Source organism: Podarcis liolepis (genome assembly GCF_965112155.1).
Source record: "Podarcis liolepis genome assembly, chromosome: 10".
Taxonomy (NCBI): Eukaryota; Metazoa; Chordata; class Lepidosauria; order Squamata; family Lacertidae; genus Podarcis; species Podarcis liolepis.
Window position 1 is genome coordinate 45,057,697 of NC_139562.1, and position 12,166 is coordinate 45,069,862.

The 12,166-nt window shown below is 44.1% G+C and overlaps 1 protein-coding gene and 1 long non-coding RNA gene across 2 annotated transcripts in view; one reads left to right on the forward strand and one right to left on the reverse strand.

Annotated features, from left to right (window-relative positions):
* Positions 1–331: 331 nt before the first annotated feature.
* On the reverse strand, positions 332–10,434 carry LOC310687948. The gene is made up of 3 exons (XR_014516669.1): positions 10,159–10,434; positions 9,316–9,447; positions 332–583 (listed from the first exon to the last, which is right to left on the reverse strand). It is a non-coding gene; the product is annotated as an uncharacterized lncRNA (long non-coding RNA).
* Positions 10,435–10,571: 137 nt separating this feature from the next.
* Positions 10,572–12,166, forward strand: part of CPM (carboxypeptidase M) — a 34,832-nt gene continuing 33,237 nt past the window's right edge. Inside the window, exon 1 of the mRNA XM_083463657.1 lies at positions 10,572–10,619. Within this exon, the coding sequence (XP_083319783.1) occupies positions 10,587–10,619 (33 nt within the window). The 5' untranslated portion in view covers positions 10,572–10,586. The remainder of the gene's footprint in view (positions 10,620–12,166) is intronic.

Here is a 12,166-nt window from a genome sequence, read left to right on the forward strand (position 1 = left end):
TTGGGAGGCAGGTTGCTTAAAAACAAAGCGGGGGGGGGGGTCTCCTATACCGTGCCCAGTCGTGGAGCTGGAGTTGCCAATGTGTGTGTGTGTGTGTGTGTGTGTGTGTGTGTGTGGTGCTGTATTATATATATATATATATATATATATATAATATATATATTATAATATATATATTATAATATATATATATAATATATTTTTTATATATATATATATATATATATATATATATATATATATATATATATATATATAAATAAAATTAGGCAGACAGAAAAGTACTTCGAGTCAGACCGTTATATATAAATAAAAATTAAAAATTAGAAAAGTACTTCGAGTCAGACCGTTGGCCACCTTGCTCAGTAGACTCTGCAATGGCTTGCCGTTTGCAAACAGGAGTGTTTCACAGACCTTACCTGGAATGAACCCGGGACCTTCTGCTTGCGGAGCATGTGCTCTAGCAGCGAGCTGTTGGCCCTTCCCTTATTTCCCAGCTGGAGATTTGCTGGAGCAAATCGGAGGCAGTGTTAAGAGCAGATCATGCAACGTTCGGAGGAGTCAGCTGCTGGATCAGACCTCCCTGTTGGCACACGGAAGAGAAAGAGGAGGCGCTTTTGCAGAAAACTCTCTTGCTTTCTTGTTCGAGAACTGCGGCTCCAGAGTGCCTTCGCTCCTGCTGCAAGTCCCGTGCACAGGCAGCAGGAGGAACCAGGAGTGTGCGACAGGGACTGGCAGCAAGAGGGAGGGACAAACATAATGATGATCGGGGACATTTGAGATCCCACTGACAGAGGGAAGCCAGTGCTGCTGATAGGATTCAAAGGCCCACAAATACATATTCATGATATATTAAGCCTCTTGTCTCCGGAGGATATAGTAGAACAAACATTAGATCCCAGGGACTGTGTAGAGGGCATTTGTCCCATCCTTGTGTTACAATTCAATACATGCATGTGTATGTACTGCATTTACTTCAATGTCTGCTTATAAATATAAAGGAAGCTAAAGGACAATGATCCATCTTCCTGTTTCTGGAGAAGGAGTGGAAGGACCCTGTGTTGTAAGTCTGCATTGTACCCAGAGAAATGATGCTGGGACCCTGGCTGGAGCAAACAAAATCCTGTTAGAAAAAAAGTACTTCAGCTTGTGCAACAAGATTTCCTCTTCCAGCATACCCTGTTTGGGGAGTTGCCCCATCACTCTGGAACAGATTGCAGGAGGCATGCAGAAAGAGGCAGTTCCATTGCACAAGTAGAAATCCCACCGCTAAAAGGATGACTTAATTGGGCACAACTCAGTGTGACATTACATGTTTACTTAGAGGTCCCATTCTCTGATAGGGCTTAAGGTAAAGGTAAAGGGACCCCTGACCATTAAGTCCAGTTGTGGCCGACTCTGGGGTTGCGGCGCTCATCTCGCTTTATTGGCCGAGGGAGCCGGCATACAGCTTCCGGGTTATGTGGCCAGCATGACTAAGCCGCTTCTGGCAAACCAGAGCAGCACACGGAAACACTATTTACCTTCCCGCTGGAGTGGTACCTATTTATCTACTTGCACTTTGACGTGCTTTCGAACTGCTAGGTTGGCAGGAACAGGGACCGAGCAACGGGAGCTCACCCCGTTGCAGGGATTCTAACTGCCAACCTTCTGATCGGCAAGTCCTAGGCTCTGTGGTTTAACCCACAGCGCCACACGCGTCCCTCTGATAGGGCTTACTCCCACATAAATGTGTATAGGATTCCATACTGGTAGCCCAGTCCTCTATAGGCTTACTTGTAAAAAATAAGTCTCACCCCACCTGCCTGTCAAAGTGGAGGACTCTGGATCCAGCCCACCAGCTCCCCACCGCTACTTTACCTTGTGCAGTGCACCGCTTAAAATTAATCTCCATCTTTGCTAATATAAGAACTATAAGGCATACCTTTACTTGTGCTCTGTCCCTGAGGCAGCAATCCTAATCCCACTTCTTTGGGAGTAAATTCCTTTCAATTCAACATGAATTACTTCTGAGTAGATATGGTTAGGACTGTGCTGTTGCACACAGGACCTGCTTGTTATTAGAGATAGATTCAACCAGCTGTTGACTTTTTCATCCATAGAATCAGTAGTTTCTTTTTCCAAATAGTTTTTGGTACAACCTGAATTTGTGTGTGTGTTAAGTACAGCCTTGTCTATCATAAGTAAGAAGCAGGCTCTGTTAAGAATTATAACTGTGTCTCAGGTGGATTGTAGAAAAATCCAGAGACCATACATAGTTTAAAGAAATTGAAGGGAATGATTTTAAAAAAGAAAAACTCTGTAAAATGGTCATACACTGTTGCCACAGTAGATGTCACTAAAGCTAAAGTAACATTAACCAACTTCAAAACTAATACAGTATTACAATTCCTTCCTCCAGATCATAAAGTATAAAATCTCCATTTCTGCCAGTTTAGACCAGATGTCCATCTAATCAGCATTCTACCCTCACAGTGGCCAACTAGATGCCTTTGGGAAACCCCCAAAGAGGATTTGAGCACAACAACACTCTCCCTCCTTGTTTCCCCCCAGTAACTTGTATTATAGCAGTACTATAATACACATACACTAATGGGGGATGGAGGAAATTTGGACTGTCCCACACGCTGATTTATTTAAAACAAAAATAGCTTTTAAAAAAGTTACAGATACATTACAAAAATGAGACAGATCAATATTAGACATGAATACACTTAGGCAAGAATAGCCAGCTGCACAAATATAAGATGGAGAACACCTAGCTTGGCCATAGTTTTGCATTCAGGGTGAACAGCTTGGAGCATGCTATGCAGATGACAATGTACAATCTACAATGTACAATCTTGAAAGACCTACATTGGCTCCCAGTACGTTTCTCAGTACAATTCTAAGTGTTGGTGTTGACCTTTAAAGCCCTAAACGGCCTCGGCCCAGTATACCTGAAGGAGGTCCAGCGCTGAGGGCCTTATGGCGGTTCCCTCATTGCGAGAAGCAAAGCTACAGGGAACCAGGCAAAGGGCCTTCTCGGTAGTGGCGCCCGCCCTGTGGAACGCCCTCCCATCAGAAGTCAAAGAGATAAACAACTACCTGACATTCAGAAGACATCTTAAGGCAGCCCTGTTCATGGAAGTTTTTAATGTCTGACATTTTAGTGTATTTTTGGTATTTGTGGAAGCAGCCCAGAGTGGCTGGGGAAACCCAGCCAGATGGGCGGGATACAAATCATAAATTATTATTATTATATTATTATTACAATCTATTTCTGCCTGGCAGATATGAGGAATTACTAGCTGTGAATTAGTGTTGCCATGGACAGATGGAAATGTGAGAGAGTGCAATGAGAAGGCCTTATATCACATCCCTGGAATCTCTAGTGAAGGGATATCAAGTAAAAGGGCTGGGACCTGGGAGAACCTTTTTGCTTGACAGCTACTGTCACAACTCACTTTCTGTTGTTTTTTTACTGGGCCAAATGTTTAATATAATTCTATAAATCTGCTCTCCAGCAAGCAAAACAAAATGATTAGAATGTAAAACTTTATGCCGGATTCACAGTTATTTCTCAGCTTAATTCTTACACAGACTACAGTAGGGAAGAACTTCTGCATGAACCAGAACCAATTGGCTAACTAATTCTAGAAAGGAAATGCTAGTCTTGGTATACCAGTAGGGATAAATCATCAGTGTGCCAGCCTTTCTTAAGCCAACAATTGAGAGGCTGTTGCAGAAGAACAGGCATTTTCACAAATATGATGGCTCAAAACTGTTTTGGCTCTAGTCCTGCATTGTTTGGAAAGTGTATTGACAAGGTTGCTAGGAGAAAAATGAAGAAGCCATGAACTGTGAAACAGAAGGGAAGTTTCCCCTCGAGAAGAGGGAAGGAATAGTTCAAAAGGGTCCGGTTAAACAGTTAATGAAATGTAAGGGTAGGCAGTATGTCACCCCAACACAACAGAGTGCCTTTTATAAGTGAATCAGTGGGGCATTGTCTGATGGGGACGGTATCATTTCAGACCCTACTTTCCAAACCACCATGAATAGTCTTCCCCAAAAGATATGAGAAATATCGACACCCTGTGTTGGCATAATCATGGAGCATTATAATATACAGTTATCATAGTACAGTCTAGCAGAGCAATTCTATACTTGCATTGCTCCAGTCTGGAGATGTGCCGCTACTACGCTAGTGGAACAGCCTCTGCACCCTGTGCATGCTCAAGCCCACATGTTGTTGGGGCCCCCATCAGGTTGGTGGGACACTGTCCAAACCTCAAGGCTTGGAAAAAGAGAGACTACGACTGCTCTGTGGCCCAGTTCGCCTATCAGTGGGGGGTCTAAGAAAACACTTCCTCTGTCACTACAGAAGCAGATTGAGGCTGGTGAAGAGGGCTAGATTGATGTGCTTCACCTGCATCCACCTGCCTGTATCCATCTGCTGCCCCACTGTTTATTTTGAAGCCCTGAAGTATGTAAACCAGCCCTCCTTAGATGCCTATACAGTGGTACCTCAGGTTAAGTACTTAATTCGTTCCAGAGGTCTGTTCTTAACCTGAAACTGTTCTTAACCTGAAGCACCACTTTCGCTAATGGGGCCTCCAGCTGCCGCCGCACCACCAGAGCACAATTTCTGTTCTCATCCTGAAGCAAAGTTCTTAACCTGAGGTAATATTTCTGGGTTAGCGGAGTCTGTAACCTGAAACGTATGTAACCCGAGGTACCACTGTATATGCAAGGTGAAAGCTGCAAAGCTGTGCCTAAACTGACAGAAACATCACTCCTTGCTGTCATGGGAATGGTACAGTAGTTCAGTTATCATGTTAATTCAGCTCATGGATGTCCTAACCAGAAAGACCTGGGCCTCAGGCCTTTTTTGCAGTGGCTCCCCGTTTATGGAATGGCAAAATTTTCAAGGAGGGGGCCAGCCCCCTCAATTTTCTGTGGCCTGCAGTGGGTCTTGCTGGGCCTCCCTCCACCTGCGACAGACTCTGTCCTGTCTCCCTGTGGCCATGGCAGGACTTGTGGCCGGCCACATGACATCACACACGTCGTGCATGTGACGACGTGCACGGCACCTGTGCTCCCCAGGGAAGCTCACCTGGCAAAAATGTTCACTAACCAGGCCTTTGGCTGATTAACATTTTATATTCCTTTTAAATGTGTTTCTGGGAGGGGGCATTATTGTTTTGCTTTGTTTTTGTTTTTATTACATCTCTTATGTTTTCATTTTTTTATTTTTATGCTGTGAACTGCCCTAAGACCTTCAGACGAAGAGTGGCATGCAAATGTAAATCATAAATAAATAAATAAATGCAGGATATAAATTGAGTAATAATTTTTAAAAACCAAGAAAAATGTTACATTTCTTAAGCAAAATAACTATATGTTTCAGTAGAGGGCACACAACCTAGGCCCCCTAAAAAAGAGGTCTGAGTGAGTAAATTATTTTGTCTTAATGGTTTGTTAGGACAACACAAACATCTATCATGAGAAAAAAACATTGTCAATAGACACCATCTGTGTCATTCTTCCTGTACACATTGGTTCCGAGAAGTAGATGTTTTTCAGCTTACTTTTCATGATTTCCATACTATCATTTTCCCAGGGGGATTTGTCTCCTATTTGCAAGATTAATTGTTTATGTGGACTTTCCCAGGGTCCCTTTCCCTTTATTCCTCTCCCACTCCATCCCCATATAATATGAATCTCTGAAGCCCAAGAGAACCTTAGCCAAATCAGCATTCCATCTCTGCCCCGTTTCCTCCAAGCTGCAGAAATGGAAAAAGTTAAGCTAGAAATGGTTCTTGTAAAAAAAAAAAAAGAAACAAGGCATTGTATCTTAAGAAAGACCTGTGACTTTAGGATAGTGTTTCCCCCCACTATATCACTATGAAATATTTGTGGTATTGTAGGCATTTAGCGCCCATCTATATTTTATGATCATTTATTTTTATAATACTCCAGTATCTTTATATGGTGCAGGCATTTATTTGGTGTAGACTATTATTTCAATAGCCTGTGAAGGTGCTGGGCCATAAGGAGCAATCAAACATCAGCATTAATCATAGCAGTGTTGGCTATTTGCAGTTTAGTTGCGCTGCAGAAAGCTTGCTGGGGAGACCACGCATTACAAGGAACTCAAAAATAACTTTAACAAGGTTTTAATAACAAAAACAAAAACTCCTTTTACACTAAATATATCAACAAGCATGACCCAACCACCAACCCATCCCCCGGGGTACTGAAACAGCTAGGTGCTGCTCTTTATATACTATACCCAATTGCTGACACAGCTTAATTAACACAACTTAACAGCACCTGCTATACTCCTTCACAGCTGTAAAACTGGGTCATATTATTTGCTCTGGCCCTTAAAGACATAAACATCTTGTGGAACAATAATGAACTTTCAAATTTAAAGAGACCATTCAACAAGCAGGTGGCACGGCAGCTAACTAAATAAATAGGATAGATAGACATTTGCAAATACACTACAGCACTGTCCTAACCATGCCTACTTGGAAGTAATTCCTATTTGGTTACAGCGGAGCAATGGAATAGGGTTAGTATTGCAGCCTGTGCATTTACCATGGGCAGGATTCAGGTAATGTGCCCCACCAGCAGAAGCCCATGCAAGGGCTTCCTGCTAGTGCAATGTGGCTTTCCCATTCCTGCACCCACCTAAATTAACTCTGGGAGGGGTCAGATTATTCTGTCAGGCAAGCAGAATTGCTTGGGCTGACTGAGCGAGCTGCATAGTGCTATGTTGAATTCCTCCCCATCCATTTGAAGAAGTCCTGTATAGATACAACACACAGAAACTAGAAGTGAGAAGTTATTTTGTAGGTAACTAAAGTTTGCACCAAGGGACGCAGGTGGCGCTGTGGGTTAAACCACAGAGCCTAGGACTTGCTGATCAGACGGTCGGTGGTTCAAATCCCCGCGACGGGGTGAGCTCCCGTTGCTCGGTCCCTGCTCCTGCCAACCTAGCAGTTTGAAAGCTCGTCAAAGTGCAAGTAGATAAATAGGTACCGCTCCGGCGGGAAGGTAAACAGCGTTTCCGTGCACTGCTCTGGTTCACCAGAAGCAGCTTAGTCATGCTGGCCACATGACCCGGAAGTTATACGCCGGCTCCCTCGGCCAATAAAGCGAGATGAGCGCTGCAACCCCAGAGTCGGCAACGACTGGACCTAATGGTCAGGGGTCTCTTTACCTTTACCTAAAGTTTGCACCAGAGATGTCACACAATCTGTTTATAATTGGAGCACCATGTCCCATCAGCTATACGGACATATTAGTTTTGTTTTAGTTGGCAAGTGTAACCAGTGGAACATTCTCATGGATAGAATGTAAAAAAGAATGATTCTATCCTTCATGTAGGCTCATTGCTGGGATAGGATTGTACCCAAACTTCCTTTTTCACAATGCTTGTATCCTCTTGCTTTGTTCTTTTCTGCTGAGCTATTAGCCAGGTCACAAGGCTGCTACTGATGAGTTCTTTTTTTAAAATATAGATTTTTAGAAGTATACTGAGCTTTTCACCACGTCTGGTGGCTTAAAACAAAGAATATACACAATTCTGAACATAAATTAAAACATTGGAGAATAAAACTTTAGAACACCATTCATGTCATGAGGGCCTGAAATAAAACCGTTTTAAACCTGATGTCAGAAATTTAGCAGTGAAACTTGCACTGCACACTTCCACGAGACCAGCCAGTAGTTGGGTCCGAAGAGGAAGTCAGGATCACAAGACAAATGAGGCTGTACAAAGGGCAAGCCAGGAAGCCAGAACACACCAGATCCTGTAAAGACCTCATTGCTTGAGCAACGCTCAGCAGGAATAATTTACTCCTGGTGTCCCCCCAAAGACATGCCTGTGGGCAAAATGGGAGGACTTCAAAGTACCGTGTGGGGTGTTTGAAAGGCCCATGCTGGTAGGAGACGTAATCAGTTTCCACTGGATATATTCTTTTTCCATTTTAACAGCTGTTTCGATGGAAAGTGCTCCCCCCTCCTTGAGCAAGGGACACTTGGTGGGAGTGTGCTTTGCAAAGGATCCACCAGGAGCTCACTTTAAGCTCCTGGTTGTTCCTTTGAAGCCCCGTCCTTACCTGCCACACACCTGATATTACATAATCATGTCAGGTGTAGGGTGGGTGGACATGGTTTGGCCAAAATGTCCTTGCAGGTCAAATGAAGAGACCTGGCAGGCCAAATTTTGTCCACTGGCCTGAGGTTCTCCACCTCTGGGATAGATTATGAGACCTGCAGGTATTCATATCCAGTAGCACTGCCCAGCGGACGAGATATCAGATGTCCAATTGTTATTTATATGTGCAACAGCTACAAAAAGGAGTGCTAGTTTTTCATCAGAATTGCTGAAAGCACTAGAGTCTGACAAGATCAGAAGCCCCAAGATATCTCTTTCCCAACCTCTATCCTCCAGATGATGTCCTCGTCTTCCATAGGCCCACCCCACACATTTGTCTTTGCCCACACATAAAACGATACCCTACTTTTTAAACTCAGGCCCATGCACCTAAACTTACACTGCTCTGGGGACACCTGGCAATCATCTTCTGTTTATCAGGTGAGTGTGCTGGAATCATCATATGCAGTTGTGTCCATGTGGTGTGGTAGATTACCTTGTCTTCCCCATCCTGACCACAACATTAGTTAATCAGATGGCCAGCTTCAAGCTGCTAGTTGAGACTTAGCAGCACTGCATTGTTTTTCTAGAACAAAATGTAGGAACCCTGCACATCTGTCCGACTGCTCTATGCATTCCTTGTAATTCGGCTAGAGTGTGATTGGTTAGGCTCTCTTTGTGTGTCACGCACCCAGCTCCAAGCATGTATGCTTGCCTTAACTCATCCCTGCATGGCATGATAGTGATCCATCATTCCAAACACTAGAAAAATATTTCAATACCAGATATTTTTAGTAGGAAGTCATTTTTAATTGCTAGCCTAGCTGCAGCAAAGGGTTGTGCAAAATACAAGTTGCTTTTTCGCAGCTGGATTGAAACGAAGAGGTTCTACATCAATCAGAGGGCTCCCAGTATAATCCTTTCTGGTATTTTGAGTGGTATCGGGGCAATAATATGCAATGCTGTGTCTGTTTGCTCCTCATTGTCTTGCACTAATCTGTGTGCGTTTCTCCTAAGTATATGCTGCAATGGTATTTATGATAGCCTGATCCCTCCTATGAGTTCAGTTTAAGAGGAATGAATGGAAAAAACTGAACGGCGCCGCTTTCCATAGTATATCGAGGACATTTATTGAGTAAATGAAAAATTGGGTCTACACACCCTACCTTCTGTTGCTGTTTTCCAGCTGGCCATCCTCATGCAATAGTAGCACATTGGGAAGCAGAGTCCATGGACTGTGAATTCCGCCTGGTCAACCTATTCCTTAGGCAAGCTGATGAAATGGAGCTGAGTGACCTCTGAAAGAAAAGCAGAAGACTATGTAAAGTCAGAAGGAACTCCCAGCAAGAAAGGTAATGGGTGATGGTGTAAGAGGTGCTCTTTACATGAAGGATGGTGACCAGTCAGAACAAACCCTTAGCACAGATAAGGCATAAGGAAAGCCCACCAGAAACCTCTCTCTTCAGTGGCCTCAGGGCACTGGTCTCTAGGGCTCCCGGGCTTATAAAACCTTAACTAGAACTGCTCCAGGCTCTGGTGAACTGGAACACATAATACATAGACTAGTATTACAGATGTCCAACAACATCTGGAGGGCCACAAGTTCTCCATCTCTATCTTCACAATCTCAGGGGATCATATGCTTTGGAGCAGAGGATAAAGGAGGCCCAATGAGATTAAAATGTCACTGTAAGCATAGAATCTATTTAAAAGAACAAAACACTTGTACTGGACTATAAACAATCACCCAAAAATGCCAGTGCAAAGGAAAATAGAGTTTGCAGGCTGCCTCTGCTAAATGCCTACATGTTGAAGAGGTGCTGCTGAGTTAAGGGAGATGGGTGATGGGGTGTCAGTCTCTAGGTGTGTCCTAGAGACTGCTAGATCATCATTCCAAGACCTAGAAGGTTCCTCCTTTCCAGAAGCAGTACTAGCTGTCAGTGGCACCCACTGGGAAAGCTGATGCACGAATGGGATGTGCTGGGAAGGAAGGGAAGCAAAGCACATACCATGTGGAGTTTTCCAACAGCTGACAACGTGGGAGCACTGCTCCCACAGCTGGCCTCTGGCCTCCACCTGTGGGTTCTCCATTCATGCCCTCTACCAACTGAGCGAAGGGGTTTTCTTATTCCTTCTCCAGGCATCTGGCTGTATATGTTGGCCTGGTTCTTAGTGGGGCACTGCCTACATATTTAAGTGGGAACTAGGAACTAGTGGGTCTTTCCTTATTTAAGGTGGTTTCCTCCCCGGCTACCTGATTGTGCAGAGTTCGGTGTGTGTTCTAGGTTCTATGACAACATGGGGGAATTCTCTGGTTGCTATGAGTTCACCAGTGTGTTCTCTGCCTCGGTGATATGATATGAAGGCATCATCAGTACACAGTGATATGAGTGGTAAGTGGTGCAGGACATTACCATGGACGTTGCAAGCATGACCCATGTCGCTGCTACAGCACCTCTCATTTCTTCTGGTATGGTTTTGTTTTCTACTTTGCTGTTGGGTGTGCATAGGATTGTGTCTATGTTATGCAACAGAAGGCTGATCTAGATGTGTAATAGCAGCCAGGGACTGGCTGGATAAGGAAGAGTGGTGGGAACTGCCTGGCCAAGAGTCCTCCGGGGAGGATACAGAAGAAGACGACTTAGATCCTGGTGGTGGGACACTGGAGAGCAGTCTGCAGAAGGGATGAGCTGAGAGGTGCTAGAAGCAGGAGGTTTGAGCCATCACGGGGGATCCAGAGAAGGAGGCCCTTCCAGGGCAGGGTTAGAGGCTGAGTGTCACAGTGTGAGCGCAGACTCAGATAGAGAGGAATCAGAGGTTACCCTTGCTACACAGCAGCAGAACAGTCTCAGTCTTGCTGGCTCTCCTCCCCATCTGATACTCTACTCAAGGAGAATCCTGCACGTTGCTGAGCAACGGGCTAGACAGGCCCAGAAGAGGAGCCCACTCCCTTGGCACAGCCTTCATCTGCTTTGGAGGAGTCCAGAGTGAGAGTCTAGAGGGGGCAAGGGCGGGGCTAGTGGTCAGTTTTAGCAATGTCTCAGCTGGGTTAAGATGAACCAGAGGACTCTACTGTGTTGTTATTTTCTGCTAATAAAAAGCTACTTGCATTCTGTGTCTTCCATGATTCCCTGCCTTGTGGCTGACCTGGGCTCGCTTGACAGCTCCTTGACACAGAGCAAGACTTTAGGTTAGCTCTGTATGTTCTGCAACTTCCCTCACTCGCAGCTACTCTCTTTTTCTGATTCATCACATGGGGACAGACATTCAACTTCAAACACAGAGATTTCTTTGGATAATAAAAGTACTTATTTTGCTAAATCCATACCTTGGCAACCTCTGCTTTGTTGGATATTAGCCTCGTATTTCCAAGCCTTAGGGCTTAGAGTATTCATGGCAGGTATTAACAACAGTAGCATGCAATCTTATCTCAGTGTTCTAAATGCATCCTAATTCTCACATGTGTTCTAATCTACAACCTTAGAAAAAAATGAAAGGCACTCTCCATGTGATAACTCTTGTATAAAAAAATGAAGTAAGGGTTAACCTTCATGTTTCGTACGCAATGCATTGTGGACTAGATACTTCATACTGGGGAATATGAACATCTGAACATTTAGTGTGCACCTTTTAAAAGTGCCTTGATATGTGTGTGACATGCAGATAAATTATTCATTCCACTCCTCTTTCTCAAGTATGAGTAATGGTTCGTTGACTTAGCAAACAATCAGTGAACCTTATTTTCTGCTAGGATGCCTATAGCAAATGCTGGCCCGCAAACAGCTGTCGGACAGAGGATGGAGCAAGTTTCTTTTCTCCTGCTCCAGAAGCTAGGACCTGAACCAATAAATTCAAGTTACAAGAAAATACATTCTGACTAAGCATCAGGAAGAACTTTCTGACAGCAAATGTTGTTCACCAGTGGAACATACTCACCCTGAGAGGTGATGGACTCTTCTTCCTTGAAGGTTCTTAAGCAGAGGTTGGATGGCCATTTGTCTTGTATAATTTGGTTGA